This window comes from Sodiomyces alkalinus (genome assembly GCF_003711515.1).
Source record: "Sodiomyces alkalinus F11 unplaced genomic scaffold SODALscaffold_1, whole genome shotgun sequence".
Taxonomy (NCBI): domain Eukaryota; kingdom Fungi; phylum Ascomycota; class Sordariomycetes; order Glomerellales; family Plectosphaerellaceae; genus Sodiomyces; species Sodiomyces alkalinus.
The window spans coordinates 5,482,193-5,502,894 of record NW_021167079.1 but is presented as its reverse complement, the minus strand read 5'-3'; the positions used below and the strand labels follow the sequence as shown (position 1 = coordinate 5,502,894).

The 20,702-nt window shown below is 53.5% G+C and overlaps 10 protein-coding genes across 10 annotated transcripts; 3 read left to right on the top strand and 7 right to left on the bottom strand.

Moving 5' to 3' along the window:
* Positions 1–506: 506 nt before the first annotated feature.
* Positions 507–2,750, bottom strand: SODALDRAFT_336642 (hypothetical protein; the record flags this gene model as incomplete). The annotated part of the gene is made up of 2 exons (XM_028612613.1): positions 507–2,454; positions 2,614–2,750. 2 exons carry the CDS (start codon positions 2,748–2,750, stop codon positions 507–509), a joined length of 2,085 nt encoding a protein of 694 aa, XP_028471004.1.
* A 123-nt stretch (positions 2,751–2,873) lies between these two features.
* On the bottom strand, positions 2,874–4,369 carry SODALDRAFT_33273 (hypothetical protein). Its single transcript, XM_028611792.1, has 3 exons — positions 4,057–4,369; positions 3,205–3,944; positions 2,874–3,129 (listed from the first exon to the last, which is right to left on the bottom strand). Exons 2-3 carry the CDS (start codon positions 3,873–3,875, stop codon positions 2,997–2,999), a joined length of 804 nt encoding a protein of 267 aa, XP_028471003.1. The 5' UTR covers positions 3,876–3,944; positions 4,057–4,369; the 3' UTR covers positions 2,874–2,996.
* Positions 4,370–4,751: 382 nt separating this feature from the next.
* SODALDRAFT_305079 (transmembrane E3 ubiquitin-protein ligase) lies at positions 4,752–7,535 on the bottom strand (the record flags this gene model as incomplete). The annotated part of the gene is made up of 2 exons (XM_028608996.1): positions 5,059–7,535; positions 4,752–4,971 (listed from the first exon to the last, which is right to left on the bottom strand). Exons 1-2 carry the CDS (start codon positions 7,389–7,391, stop codon positions 4,752–4,754), a joined length of 2,553 nt encoding a protein of 850 aa, XP_028471002.1. The 5' UTR covers positions 7,392–7,535.
* Positions 7,536–7,736: 201 nt separating this feature from the next.
* On the top strand, positions 7,737–8,567 carry SODALDRAFT_33250 (hypothetical protein). The gene is made up of 3 exons (XM_028611730.1): positions 7,737–7,945; positions 8,000–8,213; positions 8,311–8,567. The coding sequence occupies exons 1-3, from the start codon at positions 7,904–7,906 to the stop codon at positions 8,403–8,405; spliced, it is 351 nt and encodes a 116-aa protein (XP_028471001.1). The 5' UTR covers positions 7,737–7,903; the 3' UTR covers positions 8,406–8,567.
* Positions 8,568–8,614: 47 nt separating this feature from the next.
* Positions 8,615–10,151, bottom strand: SODALDRAFT_327374 (disulfide-isomerase erp38). Its single transcript, XM_028610417.1, has 2 exons — positions 9,476–10,151; positions 8,615–9,375 (listed from the first exon to the last, which is right to left on the bottom strand). Exons 1-2 carry the CDS (start codon positions 9,987–9,989, stop codon positions 8,780–8,782), a joined length of 1,110 nt encoding a protein of 369 aa, XP_028471000.1. The 5' UTR covers positions 9,990–10,151; the 3' UTR covers positions 8,615–8,779.
* A 377-nt stretch (positions 10,152–10,528) lies between these two features.
* On the top strand, positions 10,529–10,910 carry SODALDRAFT_267611 (hypothetical protein; the record flags this gene model as incomplete). Its single annotated transcript, XM_028607558.1, has 2 exons — positions 10,529–10,590; positions 10,766–10,910. The coding sequence occupies 2 exons, from the start codon at positions 10,529–10,531 to the stop codon at positions 10,908–10,910; spliced, it is 207 nt and encodes a 68-aa protein (XP_028470999.1).
* Positions 10,911–11,459: 549 nt separating this feature from the next.
* SODALDRAFT_327372 (translation elongation factor Tu) lies at positions 11,460–13,461 on the bottom strand. Its single transcript, XM_028610416.1, has 3 exons — positions 13,156–13,461; positions 13,059–13,087; positions 11,460–12,940 (listed from the first exon to the last, which is right to left on the bottom strand). Exons 1-3 carry the CDS (start codon positions 13,328–13,330, stop codon positions 11,807–11,809), a joined length of 1,338 nt encoding a protein of 445 aa, XP_028470998.1. The 5' UTR covers positions 13,331–13,461; the 3' UTR covers positions 11,460–11,806.
* Positions 13,462–13,635: 174 nt separating this feature from the next.
* SODALDRAFT_33149 (hypothetical protein) lies at positions 13,636–14,113 on the top strand. Its single transcript, XM_028611465.1, has one exon. The coding sequence runs from the start codon at positions 13,775–13,777 to the stop codon at positions 14,027–14,029; it is 255 nt and encodes an 84-aa protein (XP_028470997.1). The 5' UTR covers positions 13,636–13,774; the 3' UTR covers positions 14,030–14,113.
* Positions 14,114–14,415: 302 nt separating this feature from the next.
* SODALDRAFT_33158 (hypothetical protein) lies at positions 14,416–15,701 on the bottom strand. Its single transcript, XM_028611486.1, has 2 exons — positions 15,433–15,701; positions 14,416–15,310 (listed from the first exon to the last, which is right to left on the bottom strand). Exons 1-2 carry the CDS (start codon positions 15,456–15,458, stop codon positions 14,443–14,445), a joined length of 894 nt encoding a protein of 297 aa, XP_028470996.1. The 5' UTR covers positions 15,459–15,701; the 3' UTR covers positions 14,416–14,442.
* Positions 15,702–18,291: 2,590 nt separating this feature from the next.
* SODALDRAFT_269089 (NDT80/PhoG like DNA-binding family protein) lies at positions 18,292–20,446 on the bottom strand (the record flags this gene model as incomplete). The annotated part of the gene is made up of 3 exons (XM_028607641.1): positions 18,292–19,063; positions 19,160–19,531; positions 19,593–20,446. The coding sequence occupies 3 exons, from the start codon at positions 20,444–20,446 to the stop codon at positions 18,292–18,294; spliced, it is 1,998 nt and encodes a 665-aa protein (XP_028470995.1).
* Positions 20,447–20,702: the final 256 nt, after the last annotated feature.

Sequence of the window (20,702 nt, the reverse complement as noted above, 5' to 3'; positions counted from 1 at the left end):
GCCCCTCTAAGCTAATCCATTCCAGGAAATGCATACAGTGCATTTATATACCCAAAAAAGTCATCGCTACACTGTGTAACCCGACTTCCAGCATTACCTCCGTACAAAGTGCGAAAGTATTTAACTATGCTTTGGTGATATAGAAAGATCTTGAAGCAACACACAGCATGATCAAAAATAAGAGTTAGCAAACTCGGCGATGATTATCTATTGGATTCTTTCTTTTGTGGGCTTCGAACAAGACATTTTCGTCTTCTTCCTACCCCCCTGTTACATTTTCCGTTTTCTTCTTGCCCCTATCCAGAAACGCCCCTCTCCTTCATGAAACGCCGAACGCATAAATGCGTGCAAGTGAGGAAGATGCCGTCGTGGAGGGATCCCTAAGAAGCACTACATGAAGCCTCGAATGCACCTGTAGATAACCAACAGTAATTAAAGAGCGGGATATACCCAAGAAATGAAGCAAGCTGCGGTGCAAGATAGCGGCGAAAAGCCCAAACGTATTCTTACCACCGAATCTGGGTCATCCGAGACCTCATGTCCGGCGATCCCGGCGTGATACCCCTCGTACCGACCTGCAATCTTGCAAACCGCGCGCGGAGATCAAAGTCAACGGCTCTGACCATAACCCGCCTCTCCTCGGGGACCGTTGCGGGAGGACCATAGCTCGAGCTCGCACCTGCTACCCCATTTCCATTTCCGTTTCCGTTTCCGTTTCCGTTTCCGTTCGAGGTGTCCATGGCGCCATGCCACGGGTTCATCGCCGTGGGGACCCCGGCATCTCCTTCTTCCTCAATAGTCGCGATCCAGTCCCCGATCCGTGCCGTCAATTCACTATCCCACATGGCCTCCCTCCGCGCGCTGCTGCGTAGCAGCTGGATCGCCTGCCGCCGGGTGACCGGGTTTCTGCACTTGGTCGCCACCACGAAAAGCGGAGGCACGATGCCCAGGTCCGCGCTGAAGCTGGGCTTGATGTGGTGCGTCCTCGTGGTGTAGTCGTATCGTCCGAAAACATCCGGCACTGGGTCTTGATCTTGCCGCCGGTGGCGACACCGCGAAGGGTCGGGGCACCTCTCGGTCTCCGCCCTCCTCTCTTCGTCCCCCACCACTTCGAGCGCCAGGCCCACGATCGTCTCGAACTGCGGCTGGAACACGTCGAACTGCGACTCGCTGGCGCTGAAAGTCATCAGATACAGAATCTGCGTCATGATCTGGAACATCTTGAGGACCGCGATGCCGGCTTTTTCCTGGTGTGTGACGTCGGGCGCCCTCCGGGACTGCAGGATGGGTTCGAAGGCTTCGCACCATGCGTCGATGTGACCCCTGAAGCTCAGCCCATATTCCTGCAGCTCCCTGGGAAGAATTCCCATGGGGCTGTTGCTGCCGTTGGTTTGGGCGTAGTTGAACATGGTTTCCGTGAACCTCATTATCGCCTCGAGAAGCCTGTCCCAGGAGTGCCGAGCTTCCATCAGGGTGGTGAAGCGACTGGGGAAGAAGAAGAGAGACATGAGGGAGCTCGAGGTCGTCGACGACGGCGAACCACCCGCGTCTGATGGTGGCGATTGTGGTGGCTCGGATGCTGAGGGTATGAGCCGGATGACGTATGGCTGGGGAAAGTGAAAGGCCATGTCGTAAGACTTGGCCTGGATCGCCAGCCGTGTGAACATGATGACGAGTTCTTCTTCGACGGGCTCCTCGGACCCGGAGAGTTGTGACTTCCTCCTCTCAGCGCGAAGCTTCTCGAGCAGCTCCAGGCCGTTTTGGATCTGTCGGATGCCTTGCTTGTGGTCGCCTATGAACGAGTCGAAGCAGCCAAGAAGCACACTCGCCATGAGAAGCACCCTGTGCGATCGTTGATCCTCGCTATTCAAATGGACCAGCGCGTTGATGGCTTTCGAGTACTGGCGGACGGCGACCTCCCAATGCTGCCAGGCGTTATCTACGGGGTCGTGGTTCGTCGGGGAACCGGGCGGTGATTCGGAGGACTGCTCTAAAGTCTTATACAGAGCCCCCAGGGCAACAACCGCGTGTCGGATAGCATCTTCTGTGTGGCATTCCTGTAGCACCGTCCGCGTCCAAAAGACCGAGTCGAAGTAGCCGGACAGCTCGCCAGCGGTGTGTGTCCGGAACAGTTCAAAGTACAGGCCTTCATGGGGCGACAGAGGCAAAGTGGCCGAGGGGCGATACATCGTCACAGGACCTAAAGAAGAAACGGGCGCTTGCGGCGTGATGGCATCTCGCCGCTCCGGTTGCCTCCGTGCCCTCCGGGGTGGTGGGTGGGCGAGAGGAGGAGGCCCATTGGATGGGGGAGCAGAGAGAGGCTTCGGGGCGATGGCGAGGACTTCATGAGATCTAGCGCTTCGGGGAGGGGGAGGATACCCAGTGCAGGCCTTCTTCGAGCGGATGCACTGCGTGCAGGCGGGACGTTTTTCATCACATTTGATTCGGCGTTGCCTAGTGACAATTGGTTAAAAAAGAATAACAACAGCAAAATATTTGCCCTGTATCATCACAGGCCGCAGAGACACAAACAACCATAAAAAAAGAAGAAGAAGAAAAAAAAAACCCCCCCAAGAAAAGAAGGGGGTGGAGGGGTTGCGCAGTGCCACATACTTGCAGTTATGACAGCCCGTCTTGACCTTGGGCCTACTTGTCCTAGCTCGTTTTGTCTTCCGAGAACTGTCTGCATCTTGCGACTTTGAAGGTCCTCCTGTGGTTGGATCTCCTCTTATTGAGTCTGCGGACGACATGTTTAATAACCGAGAGAGACTTCGCGGTGACCGAGGTCAAAGCCTTTGGAAAGTCTCGTTCGGGAGCATCGCCTGATAACTGTCCTGCATCCAGAAGTGGAGATGGAAAACCGTATTTAAAACCACGCGTCCAACGTGGCGTGGCGTAACGGCGCAGGATTCTTCAAGAGGTGAACTGCCGTCGGAGACTTTAAGTACTCGAATACCTAAGTGGACAGGCACAGAACCCTGTCGGTGACTTTATTTTTAGGACAAGGCTAAACAGAGTCTCGTTCTGTTAGGGAATAGGAACCGGACCAGGTCAAGGGTAATTAATTCTGCGGTGGAAGGGTATAATGAACCACTGAGAGGATCGAGGGAGGAAAAGGGGGGAGCAAGGCTGATAAAACGAGCAGAGAGTTATTGAGCCTTTTCCTCGATTTTTTCTTTCTTTTTTTCAATCGCGTGTTCGTACCTTGAGAGAAGAAGACTCAAGTGCTCGAAATGGTGGCCGGAACGATCCGATCGATACCAGAACGAACCCTGGGGGAGAATGACAGGGGCTGTACCACAATTCCAGGATTGTAGGGTTGCAGGGTCTGGGGTGGCGGGATATATGGATGGATGAATCAATTGGGTGTATCGATCAGCGAAGGATCCATAATAAGCCAAGGCAACCACTTTCCAAATGGGGGAGAAAGGGAGGATTCCGCCTGGAGGAGCTCGTGGAAAGACTGGATGATTGAGCAAGAGGCTGTCTGCACTGGTGTGATGCCTGACGTGGAAAGGCAAGATCCGCCAAGGCGCATGACGAACTGACTCACTGGGTGGGATGATGATGGAGACAGCAGGGGGGACCATGTTGAAGAAGGAAACGGAAGTGGAAACAATGGCAAGAGGCGTGAGAGCAGTGGTAGCAGAAATATAAGATGGCGAGAGAAACAGAAAGGAGGGGAACGAGGCACGGCAGCAGACAGAAGACTGCAACGCTGCGGGCGAGAAGGATATAATGATGAAGTGGACAAACAAACTTGAGTATTTAGGTGGCACACGGGGTCGTACTTCCTTTCCACTGTAGCACTCCGTACGACTACCTTTAGCTATCTCGCCTTTCGCCTTTCGCCTTTGCGTCGTTGTCCATGGCATTTGGAAGAGTGGGTTGCTTGCGTGACCCTCTCTTTGTCAGGACGCATGATGGAAGAAACGTTTGGTTTCCTGTGCGTCAACGAGGCGGTAAGATACCCGAGTCGGCCAAGGGAGCAGCATGAAGGCTGTGGGGGTCGAGGCGAGGGATGAAGGGGACACTAATCGGGAGACATAAACCTACCTACTAAGGTAGGCAGCGCGTCATTTAACCGGAGTATTATGCCCTGCCAGAAACTCTGGGGTAACCGTATTTCGAGATTTGAACAAGTTCTCTCGGTTGGGGTTTGTGCCGAGTTTCGACGAGGAAGCAATGCCGGTTGAGCTGAAACACTTGTGGACGAAAGTCAGCGTCGCATTATTATTAGGTAACAGCACAACCGGCTTATTAAAGGAGTGCGGAGGTAAATAAGGTACTCCTTTGTAACGACCGCCAAAGATTCGATTCCAGAACGCGGCAACCCATTCAACAGGCTTTGCACGATCAAAAGCCGACTTGGAACTCATACTAACTTTATATCATCCCAGGCATGCCTCGTATAACCTCTTCGCCCGTGATTCCACTTGCGTGTTCCCGTGTTTTCTCAGACGGACGCTTAATATTACCAGACTATAATATAAAGCCCGAGTCGCTCCATCTCCATTATAACTTCCTATCTTAAATCCCATGCCATCTACAAATACGCCCAACGAAAGACTGACACACGTAGTGTCATTCGTGGACTGAAGATATATAACTCAAAGAATCCTCACCAAGACCCGTACCATAAACGCTCTCTTCCCAATCAAGAAAGCAATGAACATCCATCCCAGTCGGTAATAATCCGCCCATAGTACAGGGCGGAGGTTCGTAAAGTACAGTAGGCCCGGCAAGTTCTCTCATAGTGGAGGCAGGTCGTCCCTGCATATCGGACACTTCAGACGGTACCGCAGCCAACTCTCAAGGCATGCACTGTGGAACACATGCCGGCAAGGTGTTACCATGTAGTTCCGCCTCGTCAACACGCCAGCAACACCTCCAGCTGCCGCGTCCGCCTCACCGGCCCGTACCACTGGCACCTCAAGGACGTCAAAACAGATGGCGCACTCCGTTCGAGCGCTCCGCATACCGCGGCCCGAGCCAGGCCCCAAATATTTGACTTTGCTTGACCGTTGCCCCCCGACGCCTTTGTCCCCGTCCCCGTACCCATCCCCATCTTCTCCATCATCCTCCCGCTCCCCATCCGCGCCCGTCGATCCAGCATGTACGGGCTCCAACGACGAGAGGAGCCCGATAGGGAAGCTTCCGTCCTCGAGGTTGTCCTCCCGAAGGATGGGGTGGTAGTCCCACGCCTCGGGAGTCCAGGACTTTGGGATCCCGAACCGCGGTCCTAGGACGTCTTGGAAAGCGAGGACCCAGAGCTGCACCCAGAGCCAACCGCAGAAAACGAGGAACATGCGACGGTCCGGCTCGGCAAAGAGAAAGTTATCCTCCCTGAGGTAGAAGTAGGCCAGCGGCGCGAGCCGCAGCACCGACTGGCCGATCATAAAGCGCCATGACAGTGCGCGGCGGCAATTACGCATGACGTTGCGGTGGATTTGGGGTAGCCAAAACGAGAGGTACACCAGTGCGAATATGTTGGTGAACAGGGAGCGGATCCGAGAAGACCAGGCCATGGAGAAGATGAAGAAGCATAGCACAATAGAGATGGTAGTGGCGAGGCGGCCTATCACGAACCCGCGGGTGGATGTGGCCTCACGTCGTCCCGTGTTATTGTTCGTGGCCGTAACTTGGGCTATCTCTGCGTCGATGTCCTGGTCCGAGGGTATGATGATGGGCGGCGACTCGGCTCGCCTCGGCACAGCTTCTGCGTCCGTCTGCTCAGAACTGGGAGCAGCTTGTTGTTGTTGTTGTTGTTGTTGTTGTTGTTCTTCCCGCCTTGGCGGAGCTGATTCGGGGACAGGCGCGTTGTTACGGCTAGACGCTGACTCCCTCTCCGTTCGCCGCCTGTCTTGGGGTTCTTGTACCTTGTGGATCTCGGCAAGGAAAATGCCTCCGATTGACATGGACATGAAAGCAGCGAACAAAAGGCAGAGTGACTCAAGGAAAGTGATCCCTGCCTCAAGAGCCCACATCGATGCCGCTGCAAAAGTCAGCCCATCTAGAATTACCATCATGCTGATGGAAGAGTAGCTGATGCGAGAGAGCGTGGAAGGAGTAAACGACTCTCTCATTTGCTCTTTCAGCAGAAAGACCTGAGCCCCAAACGCGCCGGCGCAGGTAAGCACCCAGAACCGAATTTGGCCAAAGATCACTTCAATCTTGCTTCCAACCAGATGCCGACCCTCTGCCGGCGTGTACGCAGGAGGCCCTTTGGTCTCGAGGAAGAAGGCGCAATCTGGGGACCACAGGATGGCAGACATTTGTAGGTCCGGAATCCCGCGAATCGGTGCACCGTTGGGAAACCGAAGCTCCCGTTCGATATCGCCCACTACTTCGGAAATACTCGCCAAGTCGGAATTGAACCCCTTCATGTCGAGTTGAGAGTTGTCCAGAGGATGAACCTGAGCAAACAGGACGAACTCGCAGCGCGGAGAGGGGCTGAGTGAGTCTTGCTGGAAGTCCACCGTTTCAGACGAAAAGGAGGAAGGCACGTCGGCGAAGAGGGACGCCTTCTCTTTGCGGATGAGCGTAGCCAGCGTCTCGTTCAGCAGCGTCTGACTGGAGCGAAAATATTCCGGGCCGGGACTGAGGTGAGGCAGGCCAAATATGCCGTCGAACTTCTCGCTTGTCGTGGTCATGAGGAAGACCCCGGTGCGTGGCCACTGGACGCCGTGCAAGCGCATCTCCCACGTCCTCCCGCTCCCTCCCACATCTTCAATTTCAAGAGACGCCTTCGCTGTCCGAATGAGACCGCCAGCTCTTGCAGCCTCGTCTAGTAGGGCGTCGTAATATAGCTGCGCCACGTTGCGCCCGTTATCGACGATATCGACCGCAATTTTCCCTTCTCTGCCAGTGATGTTCCTGAACCACGTGTGGCCAGAATCTTGCCATGTGTAGTCGGGGGCAATGGCTGTGAGGTTATAGTCGGCCTGTGTCCGATTTGCTGAGGAGTCCTTGCGAACCCAATGACCCTTGACAAAACCAGTGGCGTTGTGCCAAACTGCCTGTTGTGTGATCGATGGGTGCCCTTTCTCTCCCCCCGCCATGGGCGGGTTGACTCGGCGACTCCACTCATGGCACTGCTTTCGAAACCGAGCCAGGTCGTCCCAAGCGAAACCATCCTCTTCCCGGAATCCCGTCAGATTCAGATACGATCCACTGAAGTGAGCTGGACTATCGCTTTGTCTTGGCGAGAAATCACCCCAGGTCGATATGTTCAAGCGTTCGAGCGCGGCCTGGTGTTTCGCATAACGCTCTGACAAGAAGCTACTAAACGAAAGTAGTTGACTAGGGCTCTCGTGACTGGTAATGACAAACCAGAGGAATACTATGAAGAGGATGGAAGTAGCGACGTCGGGTGGTCGTCGAGGCGGCATATTGGCAAGTAGGGCCGCGCCTTCGAATACGATTTCCCGTTACCTTGGTTCCATTATAATACCGATATGTCGCGTCAGAGATTGCCTCTTTTTTCGCTTTAATGTTCTTCGAGGCAAAGGGTAGGGCTGAGGATTGAAGTCGAAATATTGAAAGGAGCTGGGTGAGAATCGTGGAAGATCATGCGGTCTTTGGCTCCTGTGGCGTGAGCTAATGAGATGTGGCTGGGTATCTACTGTAGCTACGTACCTTAGTGAAGCTGCGCCACCCCATATGAGAAATCAACTACCTACCTAGGTAGTAATAACACTGTGTACGTAGCTGGTACGTATCTTCCCGTTGACCAACCCAGCTTCAACCTGCCTCATGCGAGAACGAACAAGGCGTCTATCTCATCAGCGTGTGCAGAAACAACTATCTCCTTGTAATTAATGACAACCGAGTACCACCGTGTACAACAAAACCATATCAGGACATTGGAAAGGAGGTGCATACCTTATAAAAATACGTAAAAATGGCCACCAACAACCCCGACTCCAATCTGAACCAAGGCAGTGTGCGTACTCAGTTCTCCGATCCAGTCCTTCACTGATCCAGCTCGACAATCAAGTCCTCTCTTAAGCCGTCGTCGTCGTTTCTGGAGTATTCAGGAATAAAGGACAGCGAAATCCCGACAGTCGACGAACGGAACTTGGTGCATGTACTAACGACCTTCCAGAGCAATGAGGACACGAAGGCAGCCGATGTGAATGCAGCCGTGGAAGAGCTCCTCAATACGCTCTCTAACAAATTCGCTGGTATATCAAGCGAGATATTTGCAAAGAGTAAGTTAGCGATCTGGTAACGCATTCTACCTTTGAATATGCTGCTGTTGAAACATCATTTGCAAGTCTCACGTGTTCGTTCTGACGGGCCACTTAGTGGACGAGATGTCCAGGCGACTGGATAACCTCGAGGCCGCATTGCTGGCAGACAAAGGAAAGGAGGGAGATTCGAATTCTTCCCAAAACTCTTGAATCTGTCCAGCGGAATAGGGTCTCGGACGGGCTCCAACCAAGTCAAAAAGCTGTTCAAACAGCTGTTCAAACAGGCCATTTTGCTCTGGGGTCTAAGCATATTGCCTTGCGGCTTTTACTGGGACAACCCAGGCACACAGTGGTAAATCAGAGTCTGCGAGTCATCTATGAATAGGGAGTTTATGATATCATAAATCATTTCCTTTTTCGTGCTCCGAAGGCTCATTAGGCTATGGAAAACAACCCACCAGGTCTACCTAGAACCAAATGGGTGCGGAATCAAACAAAGCTCGTCCGTGGAAGACGGCTTGATCTTCTCTTATTATGTACAAAGCAATGTTCCAGAGCGCACCATGCTATGCCACGCCCAATATTTACAGTTCCTCACGGACACGCTCAGCCGTGTCCTTAACAAACTTCCGGAGGATGTTGGTCTTGCTGGTCAGCTCATCCCGCTTGAAGGGGGCGAGACCACCCTTAGCGAGGATACCCTCGAGACGGGCAAGCTCCTTGGCCGCCCAACCCTCGCTGCTGTTGAGCTTGTTGAACACCTTCACATAGTACTCCGCATACTTCTGCTGAGCGCCGTCGGCCAAGGCAGCCGCCTCCTTTTGAGCCTCCTCGGCCGCCTCAGAAAGTGTAGTGCCGCCGGTGAATTTCGCGACAACGGCATCGAGGGCGGAGATGGTGCCAGCGATGGCGTCAAGACCACCGCCGACGGCACGGTGGGTGCCTGCCTTCTCGTTGATAAAGTCCAGGAAGGCCTGTTCGGTGCGACCGCCGCTGTAGATCTCCGCCTCAGTCGAACCCCTGGGGAAATACTTGATGGTCGGATAGGAGGTGATGCGCTGGGATTTCGCGAGGGCTTTGCTGTGCTCCGCCTCGGCGTCGACCTTGGCGATTAGAACGTCCTCATCCTGGGCGAAGTCGTCGGCGATGGCCTCCCAGATAGGAGCAAGGCTCTTGCAATCTGGAAGTAAGCAAGGCGCCGGCGTTAGCTGTCGGCCCGTCATAAGAGAATAGGCGTAACGAATCAGAATGGAAATAGGGAAAGGAAGGGAGCGACGTACGTCCGCACCAAGGGGCGGTAAAGGCCACAAGAACGTGCTTATCACTGCCAGTCTCCTGCTCAAAAGTCCCCTCCCTCAGCATGACAACCTCGCTAGGGGGCTTTTGGGCCTTCTTGGGCTTGATGCCGGCCTTCTCGATGATAAAGTTGGTCAGGCTTTCGATATCGCGGCCGCCATTGTACTCCTCAGGTTCCTTGCTCGAGCCGTCGAACCACTTGAGAGTCGGGAAGCCCTGGACTTTGAAGCGTTTGCCTAGCTCTCGCTCGGCGTCGGCGTCGACCTTGGCGATCTGGACCTTGTCCTTGTGGCTCTCGAAGGAGAGGGCCAGCTCCTCATACACAGGAGCGAGGGTCTTGCAATGGCCGCACCATGGGGCAAAGAACTCGACAAGGGTGGGTTTGCCAGACTCGAAGACAACCTTGTCGAAGTTGGATGGGAGAAGGTCAATGACGGCAGACTTGGCAGCTGCGGTAGCTGCAAGAGCTCCGAGGACGAGAGGTTTCAAGAGAACCATTGCGGGTACGAGATTAGGATTGACCCAGAATGTGTGTGAATGATAGCAAAAAGAGGGGTGTCAAAATAAAAACGATATGCAGACGGTCACACCAGAGCAAATGCCAGTGCTATCTTGTTAGAATGCTTGATAGAAAGGCTTTGAAATCAGAAAGAAGCCAGCTTGCTTTGTTACATCACCCACCTGGTTGACGATTTCAAGCCACCAATGCATTATCGTTATCGTTATCGAAGGAGAGACGCTAATCCAATAGAGGTTAGCGGTGCAGTCAGGGGTTGAGCATGCTCCATCACGTGCTTCAGACACTTGGTGCACAGACCACCCATACCTGGCCTCGCTTGGACAGTAACCCTCCTCCAATGGGAGACCACCGCAAAAATTCGAGAAATCCCACACAAAATTTACCCTGTCCTTACGAAAAGCTCGACCAGACGCGCCGCACTACCCACCCACCCAGTCCGCTCAACGACGACGACAGACAAGATCTCATCAAGCCCACCAACTCGTCAGTCTCGCAAGACAGAACTCATCTGCCCAGCATGTCTCACGAATCCGTCTGGAACTCCCGCCCGCGCAGCTACGGCAAGGGCTCCCGCTCTTGGTATGCCGAACCTACACAATCCGAAAGCTCCCCACCTCCCCTCCGAATGCCCTCGAATCATTCTCCCGCCATTACATGTCGATTTTTATGTCCATTTGTGTTTTGGGGGGGAGACATTGGGTTGATATGTTTTTATCATGGAGGAAACAAATGCTGACGGAATGCTATATTATAGCCGCGTCTGCAAGCACTCGGCCGGTCTGATCCGCAAGTACGACCTCAACCTCTGCCGTCAGTGCTTCCGCGAGAAGGCCAAGGACATTGGCTTCAACAAGGTGCGAACTCTACCCTTCTATCACCAGATAGCAAGAGGATGGTAAAACGAAAAGGAACACCGAGCGAAGACTAACACCAGGGGCCAATAGTACCGTTAAGGGCGTCACGATACCAATCGAAGGGGGTTTGAGCTGAGGAGGGCAAAGTTTCGTTTCGGCATATCGAGAAAAGTTCGGCCTAGCAGTGCCTGGGGAGGATAAAAAGGCAACACCTTGTTCATCATAGGGAAGGTAGAGGCTTCCCCTCAATCCCGAAGGAATACGGATGGAGTTCTCGGTATTCTACTTTTGCATGGAAGTACGGACGACGGTATGCATTCGGCCGGGCATTCCTCTGAGGATAGATGAATGCTACGGCATCTGACAAGCCAAATCACCAAAACGATGGAACCAATGCCCATCTCTGGCTACGTAATTCGGGGCGAGTTGATGTTGTGTCAATGAGGTGAAGACCTTGGCCTGAATAGGAGACCAATCAGGCATTATGCCTTTTGCCATTCTTACTTTGAATCGTCGCAATGCATCTTCACAATTACACAACTCGCTGATGTTGCCGCTATGGACTTATCAGCAAGTCAACGGATTTACGAACAAGAGTTAGGGGGAAACACCGACCATCCATTGGTAAATGTGCATTATTCCCAGATTCGGCATCTATCTAAAAGTACAACTAGAAGACAAGGGAGAAGGAGAGCGGAGAGCTTTTAAGCCCGGAAGTCGATGAATGTACAGAAGAGCCTGGGACTCAAAGTATGGATGCATGCAGGTTAGTCGTACATGAGATCATGAAAATTCAAGCCGGCAACACCCCTTTTTTGTTTTGCCTGCGAACATTGTTCCGCTCCCTTCTTGCACTTAGTCGAATCTGCCCCGGAAGACAGTCATGACTGTGCAATTGTCGTCCATCCGTCCAAGCTTGCTCCTGCATACTTGGTGATCCCTTATTTCAGGATGCGGGTAATGAGACCCGTGGCCACAGTCCTGCCACCCTCGCGGATGTTGAACCGCTGGCCGACCTCGATAGCGCTGGGATGGTGCAGGTGGGCAACCATCTCAACGTTGTCGCCGGGCATGATCACCTTGTGGGCAGCGTCCTCGGTGCCCTCAGGGAAGGTCAGAGCGCAGGCCTCGTCGGTGGTGCGGAGGAAAATCTGGGGCTTGTAGTTCTCGCGGAAACCAGTGTGGCGGCCACCTTCCTCCTTGGAAAGGACGTAGAGGGAGCACAGGAAAGTCTGGTGGGCGGTGACGGTACCGGGGACGGCGACGACCATACCGCGGCTAATGTCCTCGCGGCGGACACCGCGGATGAGGAGGCCAGAGTTGTCACCGGCACGCGACTCGTCGCAAGACTTCTTGAAGGTCTCAATGTCGGTGACCTTGGACTTGATGACCTCATGGCCCTTGCCGATGATCTCGACATCGGAGTCCTTCTTCAGAACGCCACGCTCGACGCGACCGCTGACGACGGTGCCACGACCGGAGATGGAGAAAACGTCCTCGACGGCCATGAGGAAGGGTTTGTCAAGGTCACGCTGGGGGGTGGGGATCCATTCATCAACGGCCTTCATGAGCTCGTCGATCTTTTGCGCGCCAATCTCAGGCTTCTGGTCGTTCATGGCCATCAGCGCGGAGCCCATGATGACGGGGGTCTCGTCACCCTCGAAGCCGTAGGTGCTGAGAAGCTCGCGCATCTCCATCTCGACAAGTTCCAACATCTCAGGGTCATCAATGGCGTCGACCTTGTTGACGAATACGACGATCTTCTGGACACCGACCTGACGGGCGAGGAGGAGATGCTCACGGGTCTGGGGCATTTGACCATCGGAGGCCGCGACGACGATGATGGCGCCGTCCATGTTGGCGGCACCGGTGATCATGTTCTTGATGTAATCAGCGTGACCAGGGCAGTCAACGTGCGAGTAATGACGGTTTTCTGTGGAATATTCGATGTGCGACGCGGAAATTGTGATACCGCGCTTCCTCTCTTCCGGGGCCTTGTCGATGGAGCCATAGTCTAGGTAGCTGGCTAGGCCCTTCTCTGCTTGACGCTTGGTGATAGCAGCTGATAGAGTAGTCTGTCAAATTCGAGCGTCAGCTTTCTTTTGTCTTTTCCTTTCCTGTTTTTATGTTCTCTTCTTTTCGTCTTTCTCTTTCCTCGAGGAAGATGCGGGTAATCATGCAGAAATTTCGTACCTTGCCATGGTCGACGTGACCGATGGTGCCTATTCAAGGATGTACGGTCAGTTCAAATGCCAGCCAGTTTAGAGGTGGAAGTATTTCGCCGACGCACCAATGTTGACGTGGGGCTTGCTCCGGTCGTAGACCGCGTATGTGCGATAGATGTTGAGGATGGGGGAAACATGTTGCGTCTTGAGTGCAGCTTGGAAGGGGTTGAGACGACCCTGGCGCAGGGAAGCTTGCGCCGTCCGTACAAACGGAGAAATGGCGCGGAACGCAGCAGGCATTTTGTTCCACTTATTAAAGAATTGCTAAGAAATTACAACATACAGAAAAAGAATGTAGAGGGGGTAGGGGGAAGAAAAGGATGGTGTTCGCGTGAAGTTTGGAGAGGTCGTGTCGGGAGATGTGGATGGGGATGAATTGGGAAATTTTTTTGCACCTTCGAAAGCCGCCAGCAGATATCAAGGGGCAGCAGGTAACACGCGAGTTCCATCCCGGCATTACTCAAGCTGTCCCGGGCACTTCCTGAGCTCCACATTCCTTTTACCTCAAAGCCCCACTCATGCCAAAAAGTTTGATTAGGTAAGGAGCAGGAACAGTTATATAAGGTAAGGGACTAGAGGACAATTTCAAGGTTGAATAACCTTCGGTCTTCGTACTGCGTTTACAAGTCTAGACTAACTCTGTAGACTCTCTATATGATTGTGTTTGAAGTGTAGTTTCGCGACATGATTTGGGTAGACGGAGCATCAACAAGTACGATAAGTCCCCTATCGAACACTAGCTTTCAGGGATGGAAAGATCTCCTCCTGAAGCTGTTGGTAAAAAGACTTGAGGTTTTTATATACAAACAACATAATAAGACTATCTCCTTTCTTTTGTCTCTCTTTTGTATTTTTGTTTTCGTGATTGGCCATTCCGTTCAAACCAGCGACCAGTTCTCAGAATTCGATGGTGACTGTATCAAAACAAGACGCTCCTAATCATGACATGATCAAAAAAGCCAGTCCTCCTGATGTTTATCTAATCCATATCCCCGTAGTTGGAGCACTACCTAGTGCACACAGATTCGTGATAATATGATAATAGGGCATGTCCCTGACTTCGTCGAAGAATGAAAGAGTAGCCGGAAAGGGTCAACCATCGCCCTTATGCGTACGGGAATTCCATGCCCCGTACTAAATCCGTGCTGTCTATCTCAGGGGAGAAGTAGACGCAGAGAACGCGCGGGGGAAATAAAAGGAAGAAGAAGGGGAAAAGAAAGAAAGGGCGACGCTGAACTCATTGCGGCTGCCGAATTTCGAGTAAACCAACCCTGCTTCCTGTTTTCAATACAACACTGAATATCAGCTGGATCTGTCATCGAGCGCCCATAACGCCCGCTATAAATTCCTCCTCACGAATCATTTGAAGCAACAGAACTCGCGTCCTGATCCCTGGTTTCACCCTCGCCCATCTCGCTCGTAGACTTGTTGACCATCTTGGCCTCCTTAGCCTTGGCCCGCCTCTTCTGGTTCTTCTGCCGGTTCAGCTTCTTCTTCTTCTCACGCATCGCCTCCTCCTTCGTCAGTTTAGACTTCTGTTCCTCCTCGGCTCTGCGCTGGGCTTCCCTGGCCTTCACCCGCATGGCGATACGCTTCTTCTTCCCGGGCCGCCTATTCGGCTTCTTCCTCTCCTTCTCCGTCCCTTGGGACGCTCCGTTTGCTGTTGCTGGGGAGAAGGATACCGACACGGTTCGCCCGCCTTTGGTTTTCGTCTGGGCAGTGATGTGCGTCACCTTCCAGGGCATCTCCATGCCCCACCACCGCTGCTGGGCGCGGCGGAGGACATCTTCCCCGCTGACGGCGGCGGTGGCGAACTCGGCTTGCTGGGCTGGAGTCGGCGCATGAGCGAGGTAGTAGGATACTGGCCGCCGTCGCAACATGCCACCTTCCCCTCCGGGCCCGCCTTCCATCTCGTCGGTTGGGATGACGATTTTGACCGGTGGCTGGGCCGTGCCAAAAAGCCGAAACTCGAACGCTTCCTCCGCATCTTCTGCGTCATGTCCTTCTTGAGCGGCAGACGACTCCGAGTCTTGGCCGTGACGCTCCTCGTTGGCCGCCGATGCAGGAGCAGTGATGGGGGCTTGCAGAAATTCGCCAAGGTTGAGAGCGCTCGCAAGGCGCGCATGGAGTTTCGCCCTCAGCTCAGCATGGGGCGAATCATTCTCATCACCAGATGAGGACTCGTCCGAGGCCGAGTCAGCAAGATCTTCCCGTCGGACGCTATGAGTGGTCAAGTCAGTCCATAGGCCTAGGCATAGCAGCAATAGCAAGCACGGTGTCGTGATAAATCGGTGGGCTGGAGTCGAATAATGAGAAAATGTTCCTGCGACCACAAAACTGACCGTTTAGCATCCAGGAGCTGGAACATGGCGGGATGCTGACACCCGAGCTTTCTCTGATTCCGCAGGGTGGGTTGCGGAATTCGATCTTGACAAGTCGTTTGGCTCCCCTGATGGGCTTCTGTTTCGGAGACAAAGTAATGTCCGTAACAACGCGTCCGAGTAGGTACCGTGTGCTGGTTTGGATGATCTAGCGTTGCTTTCGGGGACCTCGGGGACCTGGGCTAGGGAAACATCCCTGCTTGGGCCTGGTCCAAGGGTCGCAGTGACGTTTTGCTGGCACTTCTGAGGTTGCAATATTGAAACCTTAGTAAAGACCCGCGGTTTCAGGTCGTGTTGCTCCCTTTAATCAATTTTTCCTTCCTCACCCACCTGCAGTGACAATTTCTTCAGAGACGGAAACAAAAATTTAGGGATGAAAGCAACTGATGAATACGATCCCAGTGACGGCTAGAGGCTGGCGAACGTATTCTTTTTTTTTTTTCTTTTTTTCTTTTTGGTTGACGGCTAACTGCCTAAGGGCAGTTAGGGCATACCCGTGAAGTACTTATGGAGGGGATAACATTAAGCAGGAGAAAACGCGCGAGAAGCTGTGATACGGGAGTAGGTACCTTCTGGAGAATGCCGTCAGTGGAGAATAGCCTCGTGACCCGGCGCGGAGGGCGGGATCTAACGTTTAACCAAACCAGTGAGTGCAAGCTACCTAAACAGGGGGCCTATCTACCTTACGTGTACAGTGTAACTAATCACATAGCCAAGACGGGATACGCTGCTGTCGATCGTCCTTCCTCTACACGTGTAGGTAGGGTACGTTGTTGTAATTCTCATCAAATCCTCCAATTGTCTCTCAGTCCTCTCTTGACATGAGAAAGTTGTTAGGGAACGTCAAAACCATGCAAGCCGAGGTGACTCAAGTCCGATTACAGTCCGTAAATATTTCAAGTACGGAGTAGTCATCACTGGGGTTTAACCATTAGATACAATCCGCCAGAGATTTGTCAACGGAACCCAATCAACAAGATTCTAGATATCAGAAATCAGCTACCGCTGCCGCTCCCGAGACTTTTCCCACCACCACTTAATAAATGCACAAGTCAGAGGCATGCAAGACCACGACGTACGTTGTACATTCCGGATAGGGTATTCCGTCGGTCCCAGCCGCCTGGATCAGCAGCAAGCACCCCTTTCCATCATCCATGAACCATGTCTAAGGTACGGAGCACCCAAGGCCAATACCGTACCTACTTCGTACTTCACTTCGCCGAAGTGGCTTTTTCCTTGGGATCGTTTCCCCTCCTCCTTCTCAGCAATGACACACTTCCTTCTGAGGATCCGCCTGCGCCAACCCTGTTGCCTTTGCCGACCTGGCCTGTTTTCGGGTTCACCACTGGTCCACGGGGAGGCAGAACGGGGCCGTTTTCTCTCAGTATGTGACGGCCAACTAATAATTATCATCTCCATTAGCCCAACCCCCACCATCATGACTCTCGGAGTTGTGAACCTTTCTGCGGAGCCGCATCACGCCCCGCCTCTCCCGCCTACTTTCGCCCTTTTCGGCCATTACTTTGTACTTTCTCTGCAAAAGTAACGTGAGGGGGGACCAGGGATGTTCCCAGGCTCAAAGTTCGAAGTCGATCTTTTCGTCGTGCTTGGGCTGACTGGTATTAATACCGGACCCGAGAACCAATGTCCCTGGTCTCCGACCTCCGGTCCGGCTCTCGTTCTCCTTCCCCCCAAGGTTTTGTCTCATCGCTTTTCTCTCCTCGTCACTCCTACTTCTAATCGTTTTCTACATAGGTCCGGCCTATGAGCACTTTCTTCGGACCATCCTGTCATAGGAAACCCCTTTGAGATACACCTTTATTTTATTCATCATCGTCCGCAGTGCCTAACATCCTTGCGCTCTTGCTCTTCCATGTTCTATGGCCCGCCTTGCGCTTTGATGGACCCCATTCTTGCGTTTTCACTACAGTATCCAACTAGCTCCTTCAGACTAGATTTCCAAGAACCGGGCTCCCGCTGCCGTGCTGGGTGACTGGGAAATCTACTACGCCCAGGCCATGAGACATTCGACAACACCACACTTTACCGCTCTGGCCATATTATACTTCACTGGATCTAAGGGTTAAGAGGCTGGTTTGGATCGCTCCCAGTTTGTTTGCTACCTACTTACTACCAAAATCCCCACGACTCTGCCTCATATACGAAGGAAACCCCAATCACCTGGCATCACATCTCAGAATCGCCAGCTTCCTCGGATCGGTTGCCTTGGGTGCTCCGAGAAAAGAGCATCGAGACCTTCCGACCAACGCCAAGGCCCGTCTTAAAAAAACCAAATATCCGCCGCCGCTATGTTGTACGTCCCTCGAGTCGGTTCTGGCAGCAGGATGGCCATGTGCTGGAGTAAGGACAGACCAACTGGCGTCTGAAATCCATTATCCTCGCAAAGAAACCAAGAGATTTCCGACAAGCCCCTGCTATATACAAAGACACCTCCGTGCTCGCGACAGGGGGAAAAAATATCGTGTTCAGCCAGCATGACATGTCGCTGAATCCAACAGCTCCGGTACCCTACTCACGACGTGGACGACAAGGCGGATCTCGTTCCCGCCTCGAACGAAGCTCGTGTCGAAGTATTCATACAGTTGTCACCAATCCCAAGTCACCGCCTACCGGCCCCAGGTGATTCGCACCCCGAAACGCCAGGAAAAGAAGAAGAAAAGACGAAGAAAAGGACGAACAGAAGAAAAGAAAAAGGCCCAGCGGAAGCCCGACAAGGGAGTCGCAGAGGAATGAATCCCATACATGCTACCCATATGTTCAGCGGGATATTCATCGCCGCGCACCCGGCACCATTCTGTTTCAAACGGCATGCCAAGAATAATGGTTCATCGCGTCGAATGATCCTCGTTGTGGGCCATTATAGACTGCGGATGGACCTGTAGTCGCCCCCAAGGGTTCGCTCTTCGCCGGAGCGACGGCGGTACTGCTCTTGTACTGCCCTGGAGACGTGTAGGACCTGCTCTCATTGGCATACGCCATGGTTGAGGTTGGTTCTCCTGCTGACGTCGTCCATCCGGTTGCAGGTGCGTAGTATTCCCGTGGCGGAGTAGGGTTCGTTCCCGAGGGAGCATCCGTCCCATAATTCGGCACCGGCATCTCGCTGGTGTTTTGGTTCACAGGCGGGTACGACGAGCTGTATCGATATTCGGAAGACCCATCATTATTCCCCATGGAGCTAGTACTGTTGATGGAGGGGTGGCTCCCATGACGAGGACTCTTCGTCGGACGAGGATTGGTGTCGACATATCTCGGGATGCTTGCTGCTGCATCTGTCGTCGTTGACAAAGACAGGGGCGGGGGCCCCGTTGTCGACTGAGCATACGAATACGACGTGCGGGCTACTGGCTGTGGTTGTCTAGGAGCTTCGTTCGACGCCATGGGCACCTGAACTGGCGCCCCGCCGGCCGAGAGAGGAATATCTTGTGAGTCTGCGCCAAACACTGGCGCGCTAGATATGGGTGCCTTGGGATAATGCTCGCCTGGCATTGTTGTCGGGGGATAGTTGGCGGTGGCGGGCGTCGTGTTCTGAGGCAACGGCATAATGGTTGCTGGCGCCCAGTTCGAGTATGAGCTATTGTTACTCGTCAGTACCGTGTTCAACCCAAAGGGGGGTTTGTCGCCATACGACGGAAGCGTCCGGAAAACCCCGTAAGGAACCGCTGCTTACCTTTGTCGAACAGGTCCCAGCTGGGTACTGGGCATCCTTGGGCCGCCGCTGGTGAAAGTGAAAGCTCCCCGCGGCACTTGTATGTCTAGGCCTCTCGCCTTGGCCTCGTGAGGCTTCACCGTTAGTGGCCCAGCAACGACTCCGACCCCCGTCTCTACCAAGGCTTGTCCCCTCGACCCAGCGCTCGATCCTAGGAGCGGGATCTCTTTTCTTGCCTGGAAGTTTCGCGGGCTTCTTCCTCTCACTACAATGGGAGCCGTAATCGCTTCTGCGAGGACAGCTTTGCTACCGTTGGTCAAGGTGCCAACAACTTTCAGGTGCAAGACGAAATGTTGCTGGAGCTCCTTCCGTCGACCGTTATTCGCCGTCGCACTAGGGATTGCATGTCAGCATCACCGTGGGTTGCAAGTGCGCCCAAACTCTTCCAACTCACATTCGAAACTGCAGCCGTCTCCATCCGATTGGGTATACTGCGTATTCTCCTTCCGTTTCTGTGCCGTCCTCCTGGAAAGGTATCAAGGGAAGTGATGGAGGCTCCTGGTCCGGGCCCTGGGTGACCTCGGACGAGTTCGGTGGCGGGGTCTTCCAAGGGATGACGATCAGCCGCACGGGGTGGCCGTCCACCGATTCCATTGCGGAGACGGTCACCTCGGTACTACTGACGGGCACAGTTTCGCCCGCTTCAGTGATAACGGACAGCGGACTCCGGGAAGTAATCAGCGAACCGCTGATCTGGAAGAGGTTTCGTCGGTAGCAAGTCAGCTCCGGTTGGAGGACCGTCCCATCGCTAGTACTGGAAGGCATCTCAGACAGAAAGAACATGCCGTGAAGCTGAGCAGAGAGTTCGAGTTGCTGTATGCGACCATGCTGGTCGACTATGGTGTGCTTGTCCGGAACCTTTTTGAAGGACAAGAGTTTATGGTCGTGGTTCACGGTCATTTTCGACCCATCATGTCTGAGATCCTGGACGATTTCCTGGTACGGCGGCTGCTCCACGTGCGAATATGGACGCTTTAGGCTTTCGTGGTAGCCGTGCTGGGAGGACAGATTAGCATGATGGGGTCTATCGTAAGTATCCGACTCGTCGTGTGCATATCGATTGTATGGATATCCCGTGCTGTCCGCTGGAGGAAGGCCGTTACGTGGTCGTGCTGGATGCGTCGGCGTGGTTGAGTGACTTGACAATCCCGGATCGAGGCTGCTGTTGAATCGAGCTGGCAACTGATGCACCGGGGCACCATAGTTGGGCCAAAGGTTCCCATGTGCTGGCTCTTTCAAGTCTGCCATGACGGGGTAGGTAGCCGTGACGGACATCAGTGCATTCTTTCTGGATAATCCGGGAACTCCAATATCCAACGCGAGGAGGATCGATTCGGAGTATACTGGAGTGCAGGTTGTTGTGGTCAGTAAAGCATGGAATGTTGAGGTCGCCAATCCGAAGCGAGCTTGGACTGAGGCTCGCGCGTTTCCTGCTGCTGAACGTCAAGCGAACGGCTGCTGCGGGAGAAAGAGTTACGGATGGGGCTGGTGTTTGATGTAGGGG

Coding starts and splice junctions, on each gene's coding strand:
- SODALDRAFT_33273 (XM_028611792.1), bottom strand. CDS start 3,875: ATGCCATGGACAACGACGCAAAGGCGAAAGGCGAAAGGCGAGATAGCT. Junction 3,130..3,204: donor TTGAGTCTTCTTCTCTCAAG/GTACGAACACGC, acceptor TCGTTTTATCAG/CCTTGCTCCCCCCTTTTCCT.
- SODALDRAFT_33250 (XM_028611730.1), top strand. CDS start 7,904: ATGGCCACCAACAACCCCGACTCCAATCTGAACCAAGGCAGT. Junction 7,946..7,999: donor CCAATCTGAACCAAGGCAGT/GTGCGTACTCAG, acceptor TCGACAATCAAG/TCCTCTCTTAAGCCGTCGTC. Junction 8,214..8,310: donor AAGCGAGATATTTGCAAAGA/GTAAGTTAGCGA, acceptor CGGGCCACTTAG/TGGACGAGATGTCCAGGCGA.
- SODALDRAFT_327374 (XM_028610417.1), bottom strand. CDS start 9,989: ATGGTTCTCTTGAAACCTCTCGTCCTCGGAGCTCTTGCAGCTACCGCA. Junction 9,376..9,475: donor TACCGCCCCTTGGTGCGGAC/GTACGTCGCTCC, acceptor GCTTACTTCCAG/ATTGCAAGAGCCTTGCTCCT.
- SODALDRAFT_327372 (XM_028610416.1), bottom strand. CDS start 13,330: ATGCCTGCTGCGTTCCGCGCCATTTCTCCGTTTGTACGGACGGCGCAA. Junction 13,088..13,155: donor CAAGCCCCACGTCAACATTG/GTGCGTCGGCGA, acceptor ATCCTTGAATAG/GCACCATCGGTCACGTCGAC. Junction 12,941..13,058: donor GTCACGTCGACCATGGCAAG/GTACGAAATTTC, acceptor CGAATTTGACAG/ACTACTCTATCAGCTGCTAT.
- SODALDRAFT_33149 (XM_028611465.1), top strand. CDS start 13,775: ATGATTTGGGTAGACGGAGCATCAACAAGTACGATAAGTCCCCTATCG.
- SODALDRAFT_33158 (XM_028611486.1), bottom strand. CDS start 15,458: ATGTTCCAGCTCCTGGATGCTAAACG. Junction 15,311..15,432: donor CAGCTCCTGGATGCTAAACG/GTCAGTTTTGTG, acceptor GACCACTCATAG/CGTCCGACGGGAAGATCTTG.